The 21695-nt window shown below is 39.6% G+C and overlaps 1 protein-coding gene across 1 annotated transcript in view; it reads left to right on the top strand.

Annotated features, from left to right (window-relative positions):
• Positions 1–19744, top strand: part of IMPG2 (interphotoreceptor matrix proteoglycan 2) — a 51557-nt gene extending 31813 nt beyond the window's left edge. Inside the window, exons 9-19 of the mRNA XM_030451197.1 lie at positions 210–268; positions 2076–2093; positions 4085–4329; positions 5003–5085; positions 8782–9106; positions 10766–12489; positions 13250–13469; positions 15763–15973; positions 18233–18421; positions 18611–18809; positions 19661–19744. Coding sequence (XP_030307057.1) covers positions 210–268; positions 2076–2093; positions 4085–4329; positions 5003–5085; positions 8782–9106; positions 10766–12489; positions 13250–13469; positions 15763–15973; positions 18233–18421; positions 18611–18809; positions 19661–19744 — 3357 coding nt within the window. The remainder of the gene's footprint in view (positions 1–209; positions 269–2075; positions 2094–4084; positions 4330–5002; positions 5086–8781; positions 9107–10765; positions 12490–13249; positions 13470–15762; positions 15974–18232; positions 18422–18610; positions 18810–19660) is intronic.
• Positions 19745–21695: the final 1951 nt, after the last annotated feature.

The raw sequence follows: 21695 nt of genomic DNA, 5'->3' as shown, positions 1-21695 counted from the left end.
TTGGCCTTGAGAAGTGTTTTGCACTTTGTAATGTATTAGTGCCTCTTTGGAGCCTGAGAGGTCACTGCTTCTCTTGTTTAAATTGCTAAGGTCCAAAGCAATTTTCTGAATTCTTTTTAATCCAGAGAGGTTTGGGAGGTAATGGGTATTTTTGGGGCAGAGAATTAATTTTTTGTGAGTGTTAATTTTTTGTTTTCCTCCCAAAATAGATTAAAAGTGTATTTGAAGGACTGCCTGGATACAAAAGCACTCATGTCCTGGGTTTCAGGTAAAAAGATACTGATGCATATGTGGTGATTGAAACTGACCATGCATGATGGTGCTGTGTGCTAGCATCTTGCTTGGAAGAATGGCAGGCATGTGCATGGGAGTTCCTAGGATGTATTAACTAAGGGATATGTTTTCATATTGGTACCTTAATATACAGAGATTGAAATAGAAATACAGAACTATATGTACGTTTAAGAACCTCTTTTTTGCTCCTGGCATTCCTCAGAGAATCTCACATGATGTGCTTGCCTTGATTTCAAGACAAAGAATACTAATCTAAAATTGGTATCTGATACTTCCTCAGTACTGTTGACATATCTTAGAATTAAACAAGGAAGAACATAGAAACTTTTTTGCTAAAATGTGGTGTATTTAAATTTTTTTTTCAACTTCTTAATGTTAATTTGTGATAACTCTTCAAGCTTGGTGTTTGAGATATGTAAAGGTCTTTCTCTCTTTGCTCAAAGCAAGGGTGAGTGGAGGCTGATTAATTATATGCAATGTTTTAGCTCTCTCCATCCTTATAATATTTTTTTTAAGATGAGTTTTGTCAAAGCAATTTGTGTGTGTTTTAGAATGACATTTTAAGTTAATTTGGGGAAAATGGAAATTCATTATGCATGAAACATCTGATGTCTGAGTTTTGGGGTAAATGAATCAGCAATTATGATTTTTCTTCAATGTACTGGATATAACTTTCAGAATCGAATGAGACTGTTCATAAGCTAATCTAAATTGTGACTTGTCTGAGACTTTGCAAGTTGTGCTGCTTAAAATTTATTGGCAGGAATATTCTAGTGAGAATACGTGCAGGTAACAGAGCAGCCCTAGTGAGAAAGATTTTATGGCTGGAACCCCAGACTCTCTTCAGTTTCCAGCCTGGAGGGTTGCAAAACCTTCCAACTTGGTATCTGTAGTCTAATACAATTGCAAGCACTTGGTTCATTTGAGAAGACAAATAAAAGGTGGATATTTGTGGCAGAGTACCAGAGCTCTGTGCTCTGCTGTGCATGACAAAAAATGTGTTTCTGAACTAAGCAAACTGGTGAAGGGACTCGAGCACAGACCCTATGAGGAGAGGCTGAGGGAGCTGGGGCTGTTCAGCCTGGAGAAGAGGTGGCTCAGGGGAGACCTCATCACTCTCTACAACTCCCTGAAAGGAGGGTGTAGCCAGGGGGGGGTTGGTCTCTTTTGCCAGATGACTTTCAACAAGACAAGAGGGCATGGTCTCAAGTTGTGCCAGGGGAGGTTTAGGTTGGACATTAGAAGGAATTTCTTTACCGAGAGGGTGATCAGGCATTGGAATGGGCTGCCCAGGGAAGTAGTGGATTCTCCGTCCCTGGAGATATTTAAAAAGAGACTGGATGTGGCACTCAGTGCCACGGTCTGGGAACCGCAACGGTGGTTCAAGGGTTGGACTCGATGATCTCTGAGGTCCCTTCCAACCCAGCCAATTCTATTTAAAAAAAAAAAAAAAAAATCTATAAACCTTGAGGTAGATTTAGTGAGCCTTGACTTTTCTTGGTACTGACAGCAATTTAACTGCATTATTTGCAACGAGTTGAGATGGCTCTGCTCTCCACCCTTGTGATTCCTTGTGGTCAGTAGGAAATACCTCAGTTCAGTAAAAGCAGAACAGTTTGTTATGTAGCAGTGTAACTTACAACTGCTTTGCTAAATGCTTTTTCAAATTTGTGTGCCCTGTAGAATACCAAAGCAAATTTGTTAAAATTAGAAGACTTAAAGGAAATTATAACAATTATTTAAGATTTTTTCTGTTGTTTTTGTGTTGTTTCTATGTTCAGCTCTCCTGAGGAGGACAGGTAAAGACAACTTTTTTATAGTTATTGTCAAAATATGGATGGAAAAACATGTTTACCTTACACTGTTTTAGGGATTTGTAGTTTTGGCTCCAGAGATATCCAGCAGAAATACTATGTGAGGGGGCTCTACCAGGAACTGCAAATAACTGATATTTTTGTGATAAACCTAATTTGCTTATTTAAGTTCTAATTGTAAAAAAATTTGCTTCGAAAAAGTCTTCGTACAAAGTCAGCTATGGGGCTAACTTGTGTATAAAAGCCTCTTTTGTGAAGAAAAAAATTGCTTAGTGATGACTCAGGGTCTTTATAGTTTGCAACAAAGTCTTGAACAAATATAGGATGTTTATTCTTATAGAAATAAATTATATAAGAAAACCATACTTCTTCAGCAAATGCAGTTGACTTAGCTTCTTGCAGACCAGAGGTGATGCACATCTTAGCAGTCGTTTTAGAAATGTTCCTCAGCAAAAGATGGGATCATTCTGGACTTGGTTTTCAACAGACATAAGCAAGATTAAGCATCTACAATTTTTCTTCTCTAGTATTCTAAGAATTTCACAAGACAGCAAATGACCTGCAGTGCTTAACTTACGAGATGTATTATTTTCTTTTCTGTATTTCTCAGCAAAGGTGTAACCAGTTTCTGCAAACAGTTTTACTAAGGAAGAACATTTTGGTTTTAGAAGAGAGGTTACAAAATGCAAATCTCTTCACAAGCAACGTGACTTAAAGCCCTCCTCTACTCCTCTGCACCACTGCAGGCTAAGATGTATGCAGCTATTGACGAAGGCTGTGTTCCAAGCACCAGATGTTTTAGTCCTTTCCAGCTAGATGATGGTGTCATAGTTCTTAGAAATTATTAACTTCAACTGACAGCACAGTTGTCTTCAATCTAAATGTTACTTCTGAGGAGCATACAGGGTTCCATCTTTGCTGTGCCTTTTCATTGCTGCTGTCCTTTATTCCTCTGCTAACAGTGCCCATGGTGATGTGTGAGGAGATCGTGTTGGGCTCCTTTCAATGATAGAGCCCGAGGCAAAACTCCAGCAGGCTGCTGGTTGTAGTCTGTGTCTCTGTTGTATCTGGTGCTGGGGCTTTAGAGACTTCTCTGAACAACCATTACTTTAGCAATCCAGTTCAGCTTCGTGGAATGAAGAAAACTTCTCTTTGAAGCACATTTTTCTAACACTTCATAGATTACTTCATTTGCTCGTGTACAGCCAAGATACATTATCTTTTTTAAAGCTCCCTTGTGCTTATTTATGCCCAGTGTATGGTCAGTCTGACTGCTGCCTACTCTGTCACGTGGGAAAGGACAGCCAGATGTTACAGGAAAAAAAAATTAAGAAAATGTAGGAGTTAATATGAAAAAAGCTAAGCTGTACACAGGTACCAAACTTTGTTAAAGAATAAATGATCAGTTGAGTCTAAGAAAGCATTCCCAATTATAAGCTGTATTAAATACCATTTTATTGCTATTAAGCACATTATTTCAAGCAGATTTGACACTCCACAGTGACAGTCATCAGTGCTCCTTCTTGCTCCTGTACATTGCTACTATATCCAGCCTGTTTTTCCTGGCTGTTTCCATACCCCAGAGCTATTCCCATTACTGGCATGGTCTTAAAATCATCACTCACAGCACTGCATGCTGGTGGGCCCATTAGTAATGCTGGCAGAAAGCCAGCGTTTTGGTCTGCTTGTGGTCTGTCTCCCATTCACTAGCAGAAACACAGAGCTGGGATCAGACCAGATGTCAGGTTCTGGTAGCCCTTTCTTTGAGAACTTTGCAGTAGTGGAAAGCAGAGGCAGGCAGACACAAGTGTGAAAAGAATTAGGTTGGCTTTAACTAGAATCCTTGAAACCAATGTAGTTTTATTTTTAAAAAGGGTATTGACACAGGTTCTTGGGGAGAAAAAAAATGGCAGTGTTTGGTTTATGTTGGAAAACTTCACGTCTCTCATCTTCTCTTTCCCTTTGCCCAACTGAAGTGGGGTACAAGTTCACTATGCTGTTACGTTTGATGGAAGAGCCATCAGCAATGCCACCTGGGACCTGATTAACCTTCAGTCCAACAAGGTGGAGGACAACTCCTTCATGGGCATAGAGGATAATCCAACAGCTGTGTACACCATCAGTGATTTCCGAGATTATATTGCTGAAATTCTCCAGAAAAATGCCTTGCTTGGAAACACCTCCATGTCTTTAGACCCTAGCTCTCTCCAACTTATTAATGGTGAGTATTATTTAAGATGCACTGATAGGCCACATATCTAAAGTTTTATAAAATGGATCTAATAAATGAGTAAATAGCTCATCTGACCTCTGAATAATTAAAAAAAGAACACAAGAAAAACAACTTTGATTTTTTTTGCTCTGATCTTAACCAGACCAAGTAATTCATGGTAATATCCCATTCTTAATGCATTCAATTAATGTTTTGGGTTTTTTTGTTTGGTTAGTTGGTTTGGTTTGGTTTGGTTTTTTTTTGGTTTTTTTTTCACAGTGAGGTTTGTGATACTCAATTTCAGTAGCACTTCCAAAAATTAGTGGAAATAGAAGGGGAAATGTGGTTCACATGGTGCACATTGCACCAAGATGACCTTCATCTTAATAGCCCCATGTTGGCCTTGAGCAGCACTAAGAAAATCTCTGGTTTAATGCTGAATATTCAACAAACCTGCTAGAGGTGGTAGATGAGTATTGTCCAGCCTCTGTTCTCATCTTTCTTCTGTACATCCTGTCAGTGATCTAGGGGCATTTCCAGAAAGGAAATCTCACCAGCAAACTTGTTGAAAAGGCTTTAGTCGTAAATCTGAGATAAGGAAGAGTTTTTCAGTCAGTCTTCAAAAGGATTTCCTTACATTGCTACTGCAGCCTTTGGATCTGAAGTATTTATATTTCCACAGTGAAAGAAGTACTAAGTCCTACCCCAGAAGACCTGTCCTGGATTACTGAGCACCCAGTTGTTCTGGAGCGCCCTGAGTTTGATGTGAGTATGGTTCTGAGCTGTGGCCCTTGGACACATCTTAACAACTTCATTCAGCAAGGTGTAATTACAGCCTAGACTTAGAGCTTCTCTACCCTGCTGTCCATGCAGAATAAGGAGCAATGAAGGCACACCTTATACTGGAGTAAAAAATGGTGAAATTTCAGCTGATAATTTGATATCTATTGCTTAACAGTTTTCTGTATTCCTCTGTTATCTGGCAGTACTGCTGTTCATACACCTCTTGCTTCTTAGGCTTGCCTTGCCCATTTTTTCATAGTGTTTAGACTGTAAATTGTGCTAAAGGTATGATTCTTGCCACAATACTACCTTTCTTTGGGAAGGGAGAAATAGATATGAACACTACACCTGGCTGCTAGGAGAGATAAGAGGGTGGGTTTCATATGCTCCTTTTGTTACTGTATTGCTTTCCCTGACAATTCTCAATTCACTTTTATAATTGCCCATCCTGTTAATGCCACCAAAGGAAACAGAAAAGTATGGGCTAGCAGTTTCTTTTTCTTTCCTCCAACTACCTCTGGCACAACCCAAGAATAGACCCAGGTTCCCCATTGTCAAGAGGCAGCATCCCTGACCATGTCGGTACAATCCAAGGGGGCTTTAAACAGTGATACCAAGTTAGGTGCCAGCAATGCCAAGATTGGGCTAATTACTTCTGCCAACAACTAGAAGTTCTGAATGGTGAAGGATTCTCTGGACTTAAGGATTTATCCAGTAGGTTTCTGCACTGCACAGATGTGCCTCCAAAGAAGAAATGAGCTCAGTTTGTGCCACAAAATCCAGGTTCACCTATGCTTGATGGTGGGTTTTCACTGTGTTCATTATGAGGTAATGCTGTGATAACAGACACATTTAATTTCAGGCCAACCTTTAAAATCTTTACCAAAGCAAAATTGTCAGTGACTTCACAGAACCCAAATTAATCTTGTTACAGTGGTCATGGGTGTATTATCCTTACCTTCATGCCTGTTTTCCCCAAGCCGTAAAAGATTATTATTGATGTCTAAAATACAAATTCCTACTGATTGGCTATACATGGCTTTAACATGGTTGGATAAGCACGAATTTAAGTTAACTTTCAGGAAAAGTGTTTCTTTTTACTAGATTTACTAGCTAGCTAACTAGATTAAAATGTTGCAGATGTTTATTCTAGCGAGAAAAAGAGTTCTGCCATCTTTACATTCCATATGTGGATACTGTGACAGAGCAGGCAAGAAGACTTTAGAGTAGAGGTGACTTTTAGCAATAATAAATTCTAAGTCAGTTTTAGGGAATAGTATGTACAGGAAAAAATTCTGAAAGTTACATTTTTCTGGTAGCGTATTCTGAATATTAATATCATTTATGTCTGCTGTCAAAAAACTCCAATTATGTTAAAGTTATTGAATATATCCAAAACCCAGCTGTGTAAAATCTGCAAAGCACAGAAAATTTGGAAAATAATTTCAGATAAATTTAAGAAAATCATAAACATGCTTAAACAGTAAACAAGACTGAAGTCATCAGTCAGTTACTTCCACAGATGTCAAACCTTCATGGTTCAAGTAGATATTAAGTAGAACTGTTACCTCTGAAAAAGATTTTTCCTATTATTTTTCATAGGTAGCTGATTTGAAAATAAGTTGAATTTGTGTTATCATACATACTCACGACATAATGTGGGACCATCATGACTCCATCATCTGATTACTAGCAGATGGTACCATAATTGATGAGTTTCTGAGTTTTTCAGATCTCATAAAAGGGAAGAAAAAAATCAAGTCTAGTTTCTGAAATCTGTATTTTCTTGTTATTTCTGTTGAGTTGTAATAGGTAGACTGCTCTGGCTTGCTGAACACAAATGCCTTTCTGGCAGCAGCAAATGGAAAAACAAGGAAGGGGTTTTCTGTTTGCAGTCATCTGTCATACTTGTAAGCCTTTCAAAAGACATTATTGAAAACCAGAACTTGCCAAAATGATATTAAGCTTGTTAATATAATGTATTGCAGTGTAACAAGAATCTTTGAATAATGTTAGTTGCCATAAGAACATCTATCCACATTCAAATAAATGATGAAGTGCAATCCCTGGCAAATAAATGATCACATTTCAAAAAAACACAACAGAACTGTATTAGTAGCTATTGCTGGTAGTCTTTATTCATTCTTTATGGAATTTTATATGTGTAATGTGTTTCTAATCTTGAACAGTAACTTTTTTTACAGCTTTATTTATAGTGGTCAATTTTGCCAAAAAAGATAATTGCTGGAGCACATGTCTATATGGTATACATACTTTTCAACTGATTGTTACCATACAAAATTAAAAAAAAATGTGAGGACACTGAAGTGGCGTAACAGCTGGCTATAAAAATGTGATCAGTGCAGGTAGATAAATAATTGAGTAAAAATACCTTAACTGGCTTGTTTCCAAAGCATTCAAATGCAGTTTGAGTGAAGCTGAAAATTGAATTCCCCCATGTTTCAACCAGGAGTAAAATCTAAAACTGAAAAGTATTTGGATTCTTCTTGTTTTATTTTTTGTTTTGAAATGTAATTTCTATTACAGAAACCTGTGCCTACTACCCACTTTACTAGTTACCATCCTCAGTTGGCTAGTTCTTAGTAAATTGTTTCCTCTTGAAATTGCTTGGCACTTTTTCATGCTCCAGGGTTGGTTTTTTTTTAATCTATATCAGATTATTACACAGCATTGGTAAGTGGGCAGGTATCCAGGTGAAGCACTAATTCCTTAGTTTTAGACAGCCAGCTTGCTTTTGCCCTCTTGATCAAATAATTTTATCTTTGTTGAGTTTTCCCAATGTCCTTACCTCATGACACACATGATAGCAGATTAATATTCAAAGGTGAAATATATTTAGTCTTCTAACTGTAAAATAAATAATGATTTGAGTATGGAGTAGTAATCAAATGATATGCAAATTGGAGCATTGAAATTCTTTTTTCATATTTCAAACAATTTGCAAATTCATTGTACCTACTCTTTGTTGTTCAACAGTACTGCTGATAGATTTTTTTTTTTCTGCACAGGCATCTCTGAGAATAAAGTTATTCTAGGTTCTAAATGGTATTCTGTACACGATGGTCTTTGTTTCCCTTCTGGGCTCTCGTACCCAAGTACTAAAAGTAGCACTAAATGTCCATAGACATTCACATATTCAAGTTTAGTTTCTGTTTTATGTATCATAAAGGCAGTATTATAATTACACTATTGATTATGTAGCTGATGAATAATAGCTGCTAAGACCTCTTCATGCCTTAGGACTACAGGAAGTATTGTGTGTGTTTATCTTTGCTTTAATTAGAAATGGATACATTCACTTCTCCAGGAAAGAAAAGGAGGTGTGGGGGTGGGTATAGATGGTAAATCTCTTTGTACCATAAGTGAAGCTGCACTCAAAACAACCTGAGTGGCTTCTTTTCCCTTTTAGTGGACATGACTGGACATGACATATATGTCACAAGGATGTGCATTTTTATGTATATATTGCATATGACTAGCAAGGAGTATATATTTGTCAGTTTGGCTCCTCCTGCAGCTGTGCATTACTTTCTCACAGATGCAGAAGTACCAGATTTTGCTGCTGGCTGCTGCTGTCACCCTCCATGTGTTCAGACCAGTGCAGGCAGCCAATGCTTTCCCTGTCATGGAAATATTAATAGTGGGTTTATGTTCCAGGACAGCACCTTTTTAGCTGAACGGCCTTCAGCAGATGAATCGACTGTGAGCAATACCTTGCCCTTTGACTTCACCAAATCAGATTCTACTTCAGAGAGTGAACAGTCCAATGACAATGAAATCTGGCCAAGACCAGGGAATCTGGACTCTCAGGCCAGTTTGGCTCCTGAAGTTCCTCTATCCTCAGAGGCTGATGTCACTCCTCTGCCTGATGGGCTGAATTTAGAAGATGGGAATCAGACTCCTCATCTGGCCACTGCAACAGTGTTCGGAAGTAATTCTGTGGACTCTCTGGAATGGCTTTCTGCCTCCAGTTCTTCAAATGGTAAGTTAATGCCATTGACTGCAGTTTAAAATTAAATGATAGTGTTTCCCGATGTATACCAAATGTATAGTTCACAATGACTTTTCAGAAAGGTCTAAAAATCTGGGTATCTCTCTCCGATAGTTTTTACCTTTCTTCTGCGCATGTATCCAAGAGTAATAAGCTCAGATAAACTGTAACAGCCTAATAATGCCTGTTTATCCCTGCAGGAAATGGTATGCACACAGTATTTGTTTAATCGCATGGAAGTATGTTTGTATAGGGCATGTTTAGGTGATGCCATGTAGAGATAACTGATCTCTGAAGTGGACTGAGCCTAAGGACACACCACACAGTTACTGATTTAGTGCTTGCTCTGCAGTCTTGATGTATAGAATATCTGATGAATATATCATATCATAGGATATCTGAATGAAAAGTGGGAGAGGGCCACAGGGGTCCTTCTAACTTCAGCCTGCAAAGGCCAGGATATTTCACAAGAAACATGCTGAACACAGATCTGCAGACAACAAAATGAATAGAATTTGGCTCTTTTTGTCATAAACAACAAACCCCAAAGCATTCTCCTGGACAAACTTGATGCTCATGGTTTTGATGGGTAACAAACTGGGTTGATGGCTGTGCCCAAAAAGTTGTTGTGAATGGAGTTAATTCCAGTTGGTGACTAATCACAGGTGGTGTTCCTCAGGGCTCAGTGCTGGGTCCAGTTCTTTTTAAGATCTTTTTAAATTATCTGGATGGGGAGATTGAGTGCACCCTCAGTAAGTTTGCAGGCAGCACCAAATGGGGCAGGAGTGTTGATCTGCCTGAGGGTGGGAAGGCTCTGCAGAGGGATCTGGACAAGTTGGATCAATGGATAGAAGCCAACTGTATGAAGTTCAGTAAGGCCAAGTGTTAGGCTTTGCATTTGGGTCACAACAACCCCAAGCAATGCTACAGGCTGGGGGAAGACTGGCTGGAAAGCTGCCCAGAGGAAAAGCACCCTGGGGGGGGGGTGTTTGACACTTGACTGAATGTGAGCCAGCAGTGTGCTAGGTGGCCAAGGTGGCCAGCAGCATCCTGGCTTATGTCAGGAATAGTGTGGCCAGGAGAAATAGGGCAGGGACTGTGCCCCTGGACTTGGCACTGGTGAGGCTGCAGCTCAAATGTGTTCAGTTTTGCTCAGTTTTGGGCCCCTCACTACAGGAGTGACATTGAGGTGTTGGGGCATGGCCAAAGAAGGGCAACAAAGCTGGTGAAATGTTTGGAGAACAAGTCTTATGAGGACCATCTGAAGGAACTGGGGTGGTTTAGTCTGGAGAAAAGGAGGCTGAGGGGAGACCTTATCGTCTGCAACTCCCTGAAAGGAGACTGCAGCAAGAGGGGGGATGGTCTCTTCTACCAAGTAACTGGTGATAGGATGAGAGGAATTGGCCTTAAGTTTGCCAGAGGATATTTAAATTGGATATTAGGAAATTTTTTTTCATTGAAAGAGTTGTCAGGGTCTGGAACAGGCTGTCCAGGGTTGAGTCACCATCTCTGGAGTATTTAAAAGGCATGTAGATGGAGCACTTCAGGACATGGTTCTGTAATGCACTTGGCAGTGTTTACAGTTAAAACTTGGATAATCTCAAAGGTCTTTTCCAACCTAAACTATTCTAACTAGGATTTTATTTTTAGTGTTTGAAGATACTGGACTATCTGAAGACCATCTTTTGCCTTCAAGTCCTCCTCACCTCGTGCCTGAAGAGCCTTCATCCATGGATGCAGTTCCTCCACTTTCTGCACCAACAGTGGCCTCTTTGTCAGTAATAGAGACTGATACAAAAGAAACAGTATCTGCTGAGAAGGAAGAAGGGATTCAGGATAGTGCTGCAGGTGGTGAAAATGCAGATTCTGTGGAAAAAATTAATTTTCCCTTAGAAGTGCACCCTATGGAAGATGGAACTGATATATATCTTGGAGACAGAGTTATAAATGATGATGGGTCTGGCTCAGCTTTTGATGGTTCAGGAAAAGAAATGGAATCAAGTATTTGGCCCTGGGGAGAAGCAACACTGGAACCAGTTTTCTACCCTGGTCCTGATAGCTGGCTTGAAGATGACAATGAGTCTTTGTTAATCAGAACTAAGGATATTCCTGAAGGCATGATCTTAGACTATATTCTTAATTCTGGGAATAAATTAGATTATGATCCTTCCAAAGATGAGAATGAAGGTATGGTCGATAAAAAAGAAGATTTCCTCGATGAGTCTGAAATATTTGTCTTTCCAGAGACTACAACTCATCTGTTACAGACAGAAGAGCCATCACCTGTGGAACCATCTAAACAGCCAGAAGCACCAAGCATGGACAGTTCTGCTTTTATTAAGCCATCCTTGGGCTTGGAGCCTTCAGTGGACCATTTCTCTGTACACGTGCCAACTGGAGAGGTCCCTGTCTCACCAGACTATACAGGTTTGTCTGTGGAAGACAGTCTCCTCACATCTACAGGGACCATCAGTATGGAGCAACCTGAAGAGGACAGCATAGATCAGAACATCATATCTGAAACAGTTGAACACCAAAATGAAGACAGGACATTGGCAGAAGAACTAATCACAGTGGGGCAGTCAGATGTAACTGAAGTTGCTGCAATAGGCCACTTGGACACAAGCTCTTCAGAAACTATTCTGACTGCAGCTCCTTCCATAGTAAGCCCTGATGCTTTCACAGAAGAGCAGCAACCCCCAGATTCATCATCAGTAGGCCATGACACTACTGAATCAGAAGTGAAGACACCAGCTGATGTTTGGTCTACTGACAGAGCACTGGAAAGCTCATTAGATCAGACAGCACAATCAGCAACACCGACTGGCACTCAAGTGCAAGTTTCAACTGCATTTCCTCCTGCAATAGATCAGGCCACTGTTCTAGAGGGCTTGGCTGTGCAGGGTGACACAGACCATGACAAGCACCTTTCCATGAGCTTTACCACTCTTACAGACTCGTATGTAACGGTGAGTGTAACAAGCCCTGTCCAGCATTTGTCCCACATACCTCCTTTGGGATCTACAGCATCATCATCTGTGGCTACCTCAGTGGGGCTAGGAGATGAAACAACGAGAGTCCTGGATGTTTCAGTAGACCTGGGTCATGTGAGCACTGTCCATTTTTCTCCCAAGCTACCTGAAGAGGGAAGGACCACGACTGAAGGTCATATGGAACTAACAACTCATGTCCAGTCCACACAGATGGCTGGTGTGGCTTGGGCGACGCTGGAAAATCGTGATACTTCAGCCGTCCCGTCACGAGCTCTGGTGGTGTTTTTCAGTCTTCGAGTCACCAACATGATGTTTTCAGAGGACCTGTTTAATAAAAACTCCCCTGAATACAAGGCGTTGGAGCAGCGATTCTTGGAACTGGTAAGAATTACTACTATGCTGAGTATCTGTTACCAGATAGATACAATTTGTTGGTAAATAATAGCTTATTGGCTCTCTTTTGCAGAGAAGAACTCAGGACTGGTGTTTGCAGATATTATTTGGTTTCTGCCTGGAAATGGGTGGGAGAGCTTGATTCTTTTGGGTTTTATTCAGCTGGAAGACTCTCTAGAGGTTAACTTTTTATGGTAATAGTACAGATGCTTTGCTGGTGTCAATAAATGGAGCTGTGTAGCTGAAGTCACTGTGACACTCACCTTACTTGCTTCCAGTAAGTGCTTCCAGTGCTCCATATTTATCACCAGGGAGAGAGCAACACATAAGGGCTGTGAGGAGGTAATTTTTCTGCAACACATTCAACCCATCCTAAATTAGAGGTAGTTCAGGCAACTAAGCTGTTCCTAAACTGGCTGATCACTAGTAAGGTTTCATAGGCATTATACAGCAAGAATTGCCAAAATTTAATCAGGCAATAACCCTCTCCTGATTGAAGAAGTGACCGTTTTCTTATGGGAGACTTTTGGGAACTGTCTGCAAATTGATGAAATCTTAAGAAATGTCTGAAGCACTCGGGGTCCTGGCAAGCTGCCAGTTTCAGCCTCCCTTGGGTACGTTTTCATGTCTTTGCTTTGGTGTTTGGATAAAATAAGTCAGAGTCCCACTGCCTGATGCAGTGACAGTGCAACTGTCTTGAGTGGCTAGTGTAAGATTAACCTTTTTTGTTGCATCCCCTGTGTTGCAGCTGGTGCCCTACCTTCAGTCAAATCTGACAGGCTTCCAGAATCTAGAAATCCTCAACTTCAGAAATGGCAGCATTGTGGTGAACAGTCGAATGAAATTTGCCAAACCCGTGCCTCGGAATGTCACCAACGCTGTCTACATGATCCTGGAAGACTTCTGCAACACTGCCTATCACACCATGAACCTGGCCATTGATAAATATTCCCTGGATGTGGAATCAGGTAAGGATGGCAGCTAAATGCAGTCTAGAGCAAGGGATTTACATCAGCTTCTGCTTTAAGAACTTAGAGATCCCAGCAGCTCACAGACTGCCCACTGCTTTTCACAGACTGGGCTTTAGAAAGGGAGTCTTCACAGAGTGCAAGGAAATAAAAATCTCTTAAGGGACTAATGAAAGAAGAATCACAGTGGGATCAAGACTGAACAAACTCTATAGATCCCATATGGAAATATGAGGACAAAATTGGCTCGTCTAATACTAACACTGCTGTACTTTCACCGGAAAGTGACAGAGAAGGCTGGTCAGAGAGAATATGGGATCATTCCTGTAGCTGGCAGCCAGTTTAGCTGCCAGGTAGGCATCTGCACAGGTAACAGCTGCTGACTGACTCTTGTGGTAAGGTCTTGGCTGCTCCAAAAAGTTCCAAAAGTTCTTCTTTACTTTAATCCTCTGAGACAAAGTTTTTTCTCCTGTCCAAGTTAGCCAGTAGTTTACCACAGGACTCAGGAAATGTTTCTTGTCTTAAAAGAAAAAACAATAGTGCTTACCAGTTGGCAAATGACAGCTGGTAGCTGAGGTAGTTCTATTACAAAGATGGTCAAATTAGCTCAAAAAATCTTCTGATACTCAGTGTTAATTGTAAGCCTGCCCTCTTGTGCTTGATGCAAATGAGATATCTCAAATGGTACCAGCTTGTGTTCCTTGCAAACAAAGAACCTCACAGTAGGTGCTGAATGTCCAAAGTCCCTTTTGCCCTTCCCTGTGCACTGCCCGGATTTTCTATAACAAGCAATACTGGAGATCAGCTGTGTTTTACTTGTTTGTAGAAAACCTTGTTACAGCAGCCAGGAGAACATCTGAGGTACTGTGTGTTCCAATAAGAAAAAAGAACAGACTATAGTTGCCCTTTCTATTGGTTTGTTGGGTGGTCTTAGTCTCTCCAGTGATAGGCACTGTGCAGACAGCAGAACCTCATCTAGTACTTGGTCCCCTTGGCAGAACAATTTTTTTACTCAGGAAAGATGCATGCTGGATTTTTGCATGTTATTTTAAGTAAGAGACCATTAGAGAAAAATGGCAGCAGCCAGCCAGTGCTTTGCTCAGTTCAGTCCTCTGTTCAGTGTGCAAACATTTTATAAAAATAGAAATACTAACTCTAAAGGCAGCATTTCATGATAAATTATTTCAGTAGCATATCTACACAATGACATGATTAACTATTACAATGGCAAGGAGAAAAATAATTTATAAAAATACAAGATGACCGGAAAAATTATAATACAGCATTAGAAATTGTATTTGACTTGGTTTTTTCCGATGCCATTTCCTTACTGGGAATACATTTTCTGCAAAGAAATTTTGATTATGTACAGCATTAACTTTAGTACTACAGTAGATTTAAAGTTTCTTAGACATTTGAACTCTGCTTCATCCAAAGGTTTTTCTCAGTCACACAACAGTGAGGTAACATTTGTATGTAAAACTTTCACTGTGTTAATTTCATTATTACTTTTTTTAAGGCAAGGAAATGTAAGGATGCTGCCCCTCCTACTGGGGAAAACAAACAATCTTCTGTCAATGTACATCAAGCCCTCAACTTCTCCTCTATTGTTAATATTGGCCAAGAAGGCCAATGGCAACCTGGCCTGTATCAGGAACAGCGTGGCCAGCAGGTCCAGGGAAGGGATTCTGCCCCTGTACTCAGCCCTGGTGAGGCCACACCTTGAGTACTGTGTCCAGTTCTGGGCCCCTCAGTTCAGGAAGGATATCGAGGTCCTGGAGCAGGTCCAAAGGAGGGCAACCAGGCTGGTGAAGGGACTCAAGCACAGATCCTATGAGGAGAGGCTGAGGGAGCTGGGGCTGTCCAGCCTGGAGAAGAGGAGGCTCAGGGGAGACCTCATCACTCTCTACAACTCCCTGAAAGGAGGGTGTAGCCAGGGGGGGGTTGGTCTCTTCTCCCAGGCAACTCTCAGCAAGACAAGAGGGCAAGTTGTGGTCTCAAGTTGTGCCAGGGGAGGTTTAGGTTGGATATTAGAAAGAATTTCTTTACCGAGAGGGTGATCAGACATTGGAATGGGCTGCCCAGGGAAGTAGTGGATTCTCTGTCTCTGGAGATAGTTAAAAAGAGACTGGATGTGGCACTCAGTGCCATGGTCTGGTAACCGCAACGGTAGTGGATCAAGGGTTGGACTTGATGATCTCTGAGGTCCCTTACAACCCAGCCGATTCTATGATTCTATGATTCTATGATTCTATGATTCTATGATTCTATTTCCTGCTTTGTGTATTCTCAGGTGAGCAAGCAGACCCCTGCAAGTTTCAAGCCTGTAATGAATTTTCTGAATGCTTAGTAAATCGCTGGAGTGGGGAAGCTGAGTGTGTCTGTAATCCGGGCTACCTCAGCATTGATGGGCTGCCGTGCAACAGCATCTGTGACCTGCAACCAAACTTCTGCCTCAATGATGGGAAGTGTGACATAAGCCCTGGGCAAGGGGCCATCTGCCGGTAGGTCACCCGGCCCCTCTGAAGTGTGTGCTTCCTGTCTGAAATCCCCTGATTGCCTCCCCTGCTGTAGCATTTGACAAATGTGTGCAGAAATTCCATAAAATCATGTGTAAAAAGTGAGATGATAAGGATTAGCATTCCATGGAGGTCCCAATACTAGCATTAGCTTTCCTACTTATATATTGGAAATGAGATAGTAACGAATTTCTTTAATGGAATAGAAACATCAGAAAATCAAACTAATGGGGAAAAGAGTAGTAATGGAGCAACTAATGGGGAAAAGAGTAGTAATGGAGCACACTGTTGTTCAAATCACTTTCATTAGCCTTTGGGGACATATCTGCAGAGGTTTTCTCAAGTAGCAAAGCATTTGATAATGTCATAAATCATTTAAGAGTTAATTCCATCACAAAATTTTGTACATTCATATCTGAAAGGACTATTCATACAGCATGAATACATTAAAAATAGTGCTGTTTGTTAAAAAAAAGTCATAAAAGTAAATGGATGTTTGGCAAAAATCAGGTTGGGGTTCATAAAAAAGACTGAACAGGAGCGTCCATGCCTTAATCTTTTTTTTTTTTTTTTAGAAGACACGGGTACATTTGAACAGCTTCTCTGTATTTTATAGGTAACAGAAAAGACCTAGAACAAGGTATAGATAAATCAATGCTCCCTCTGACATGGCACTTATTTTTGCCTTTCCAAGCAATGTAGCTTTCCATTTTAAAAAACGAAATATACCTAGCAACAAAAGGTAGCAGACTTACTGCAAAAAAAAAAAAAAAAGAAAAAAAAAGAAAAAAAAAAGTCTACTAGTTGTTATTATTTGTTACTTTGGTTGTTGTTTTTTTTTTTTTCATCAGCTTACCTAGAATGTCTCTAAAGTCAGTCTTAGGAGGCCTAGCAGTTAACCAGAAGAGCAAAAATGTTTTTAAAGCCACAAAAAAAAAAAAAAAAAAAAAAAAAAAAAAAAAAAAAAAAAAAAAAATTACCATCACAGGCTAAATTTTAACTTAATTTTATAATAACGTTGATTAGAAACAGGTAACTACTTGAACTCAAGCATGTTCTGGACAGTATTTATTAAGATAAATTTAAACTATTGCTTACAACTTTCAAAATTTTTTTCAGATCTTTATGTTAGACTTCATTTACTGATGTTTCTTATTAATGAGGTTCACTGCTTTGAATGATAATAATATTTTTCAGTTCCTTAAGTTTTTAGAGCAATAACTCTAAAACACACATAATGCAAATGTATTATTTTTACTGGTAGATTTAAAGTCAGTATTAACATTAAACTTCTCATGTTAATAACCCCAACTAGACAGAAGTGATGAATGCTGTTTTGGGCAAGTGTTCCAATGATACAGCCTTGGCCATATGCTTCTTCCTAGTAATTAATTTTATGTATTTATTTAACTAACCACTGTGCAGTTCCACAGACTATAAACATCCTGCTCATTTAACACAGCTTCAGTTGTATTAATATTGCAATATCATTAAGACAACTGCTTTCTACCTTATGGTGTTTGATATGTCACATACAAGGTTCAATCAAGGCATAACTTTTTACTTAGTCTATGAGCCTCCCCCAGTTTAAACACATCATGGGATAGTCAATTGCAAAAACCACAGGTTTTTTCCATCACAAATACACTGTCCTTGTATTATTTTACCTGTCTTTCCTCATTCCTGTAAAGGGGGTTGCTCAGCTGGAGAGGAGAAGAATCTCTGCAGATGTTATTTTTAGTGATCTATCAGTACTTCAAGAGGATGTATAAGAAAGATGGGGACAAACATTTTAGCAAGGCCTGTTGTGTTAAGGAAAGAGGTAATGGTTTTAAACTAAAACAGCATAGATCAGATGAGATATAAAGAAGAAATTATTTATTATGAAGATGGTGAAACACTTGAACATATTGCTCAGAGAGCTGGTAGAAGGCCCATGTCTGGAAACATTTGAGTTCAGGCAGGATGGGGCTCTAAGCAACCTGATCTAATTGAAAATGAAAATGTCCTTGCTCATTGCAGAAGGATTGGACTAGATGAACTCTAAAGGTCCTTTCCAACCCAAAAGATTCAATGACTTAACACCAAAAAGGTTGTCGACAACAATAATAGAAAGCCAGTGCTTGAACATGGAAAGGTATTTATTGAGGTAACTTAACTGAGGCCACGTGGTAACAATGAGTTAAAGACATTTACATCAACCAAAGCTTTTGCTGATGTTTAATTAATGTTTCATTGTTGCAGGTGTCGTGTGGGAGAGAACTGGTGGTACAGAGGGGAGCACTGTGAAGAATATGTGTCTGAGCCACTGGTTGTGGGTATTGCAATTGCTTCTGTAGCAGGATTTCTTCTTGTGGCATCTGCTGTCATCTTCTTCTTGGCCAGGACCCTTCGAGACCAGTACACAAAGAGTGACTCTGGGGATTCACAGGGGTAAGCAACACTATATAATATCTTAAAATACATCTGCTACAAGCAGGATAATTCAGTTGTAATTCTTGCATCACGCTGTTGACAAGCAAGAGGATGTATAGACTCCTGCATATGCCAAGATTCCTAAAACCAACCTACTGACCTGCCATGTCTGCAGAGAAGCTCACAGTTTGTTTTTCGCTCCCCCAGGCAGGGTGACAGCCTCTCCTCCATAGAGAATGCAGTTAAATACAACCCCATGTATGAAAGTGATACAACTGGATACAGCCATTATTACAGGAGATACCCCCAGTTAACATCCTACAGTTCTACCAGTGCAGAGACATCCACAGACTACAGCAGTGAAGAAATCAGGCACATTTATGAAAACAGTGAACTTACTAAGGAGGTAAGTCATCTTGTTTTCACAGTGGCATGGAAAAGATCACTTAAACAATAAGCTTATTCCACACTGGTAACCTGAGAGTAACCTGAGTAATCTTTCCCCACTATCTAGACACATTACAACTATGGCTGCTGCAACTATTTAAAAGATAAGAGAAAGGATTTGTTTCCTTGCTTTCTATTGAGATATAGAGAAAGGATTGGGTGTGTTCTAGCCTGTAATGAATTTCATGTGATGAAGGAGCTGACTGCTTTAATAACTTCATGGGAATGGGGGAGGTTTGCTGCTGTACTGCTCCACACAGCCTTTAGCTTTTAATGCCAGGTTGCTTATAGAAGAGTAGTTATGAAAACATGGCACATACAGACCATTTAATTTTTTTTTTGAAGTTTAGATCTTTCTATAATCTGCAAGCTAGATCACATCCTTCTCCTTTCTTCCTTTATACACACTATCCCTCATTTACTCTAGAAGGCTAAAGAGAAGGGATTACATCCAGGAACTAACCCCAAACCCTTAAGAAACAGAGAGGTGTGATGGTGTGAATCCAGCCTGTAACTGGGCTTGTAGGCAAAGGATATGTGAGAGATAAATGGTTTTGTTAAAGCCTATTGCAATGCCACACTCTGTCCAAACACTGGTTTTAATTTAAAAGTATTGCTGTATATTGAAGAAGAGCTTCCCTTCAAAACAAAACAGTGTAAAGAACAATTTTAGTACTGGAGTTCCCAGTTTCACGGCTACTCCTTGAAACAGAAAACTACAGGAGTTTAAAAAAAATAATTTAAAAATCAGTTATTTCAGTTGTATTCTTATTTTTATTATGTGTTACAATTGTGCTTCTTGTATTTTAGGAAATTCAGGACAGAATTCGAATTATAGAGCTCTATGCTAAAGACCGTCAGTTTGCAGAGTTTGTGAGGCAGCATCAGATGTGAGTGAATGTCTTGTCTGGGTAACTCCTTTGATGTGTTCTCATGTGATGTTTACTACATTGCTGTATTTTTTCATACAAGGGGCCTAGCAATGCTAGAGACACTAGAGGTTAAGATTTCAACATTTTTTAAAGAGTTTCAACCCTACTAAAGTCCTTAAGATGATCAGCATCAAAAGTAGATAGCCATAGTAGAAGGGATGTTAAAAGCAGTGAAGAGAAATCCCAAAATTACAGGGTGTCAGAGAAGCACTTGACATCTATCTAGTATCTTAAAAGCACAGCCAGAACTTTCTTAACTCTTCTAGTGTAGCTACTGTTGCCTGGTGTTCTATTTAAAGTAGAAATTTAAAAAGCAAGTTAGTTTGAGTTCTCAGGACTTGGCAACTAATCAAAACCCAGTCAACCAATCCTGCCTGGTATGGTTGGACACCTACCACAATAGTCAACTTACATTTCCAGACAATTAACCAAGCTGAGCAGTATCCTTTGATGAAAGTTAACCATGAAAAAGGCCATCAAGGAATGAATTAGCATACACACTCTATGGACTATCCTCTCACTGCAGCAAGCAGCAAATTACAGCTATCTGGGTTAGTTTGAAAGACTGTTCAGTTCCTGGGATCCTATTAAAAATAGCTCCAGTAGCAAAAATCATATGTTCCAAAGATCATCAATTATATTTATTTATTTATTTTAATTGAAAATAACAGCAGGTCACATTTTTCCAGGTCAGATGTTCGTTTTTTAATCTTGAAAAGAATCAACATCTAAATTTTCCACAGCTGGAAAGTAGTAAAGGCTGCCTCACTGAATCTTTGATTCCAGTGTTTCAAAGAGACTAACATAGTAATTTCTTTTCTGTTTTTCATTTCAGGAAGCTGCTTTAAGAAGAAAAGAAATCAGTAGAAAGCATGTGGGAGATAAAGACTACCTTGTTGCCATAGCAGCAGGCTCAGATGTAACTGCAAAGTTACTTACAGTCTTAACATTGCATGGATACAGATGTTTTCTAAATGAATGGCTGAAATGTACAGATGTCTGTTTATGTCAATTACTTCTGGCTTTTCTGTGTAAAGTGAGGTGTTTTTTTTAAGAGGTGATCAGAAGTGGCAGAGGTTATGAAAGTTCATTTTTCTTTAACTCTGAAACAGGCAGTGAAAGTTTGTATACTAAGGCAAAAAAAAAAAAAAATAAAATTAATCTCCTCGGGTAAGAGAAGATACTGCACAACCAAAATAAAGTGCAGTTTAAAATACCTGTATGGCATTTATCCCCTCACTAGAGGCTACTGTAGCAACTTCACAGGTATGAAGCACTACTAGAAAGGAATACTTGGTTTGCACACGATTTGTAGGGGAGAACTCTTGTGCTAGAATGATGTTAGCATTCTTCTAAACCATTCCCATTATAAACATAACCGTAACCTCATCTGAAAAAAGGCTTTTGTGTACAGATGCCTGATGTACATTTTGCCACCTGGCATGAGCCTGCAGGCCTTCTAAAGGCTCTCTCCAACCACAAACATCACCACTGCCTGTCAGTGACCCCACAGTCAGCCTTGGCAGGGCAAGGCAGTACTGCCACAGTACAGTGCAGTGTTTTTAAAGCCAAGGTGGTTGGTTCTCCAGCTGTTTCTGACAGACACACAAGCTGGGGCACAGCAGGGCTTCTATCATACAAATGTTCTGTCAAGCTTAAGTGGCAAACATTGACTTTTTTTGTATGTAGACAATTTGTTGGGTATTTTATAAGTTAACATGTATTATGTATGTGTTGTGTATTTGCCTACCAGCTTATTTTCAGAATAGATTTAATTGTTGAAATAGAAAGATGAATAGTTTAATATTGAAATACTACAAGGGGCATTTGTGCCCACCTTTTTTTAAAAAAATACATTTAGTGTTTACTCTGTGTTGAATTCAGCCAAGTACTATTTGGATCTTCTTTACTGA

The sequence above is a fragment of the Calypte anna genome, chromosome 1, assembly GCF_003957555.1.
Source record: "Calypte anna isolate BGI_N300 chromosome 1, bCalAnn1_v1.p, whole genome shotgun sequence".
NCBI lineage: Eukaryota > Metazoa > Chordata > Aves > Apodiformes > Trochilidae > Calypte > Calypte anna.
This window is presented reverse-complemented; position numbering and strand designations above follow the sequence as displayed.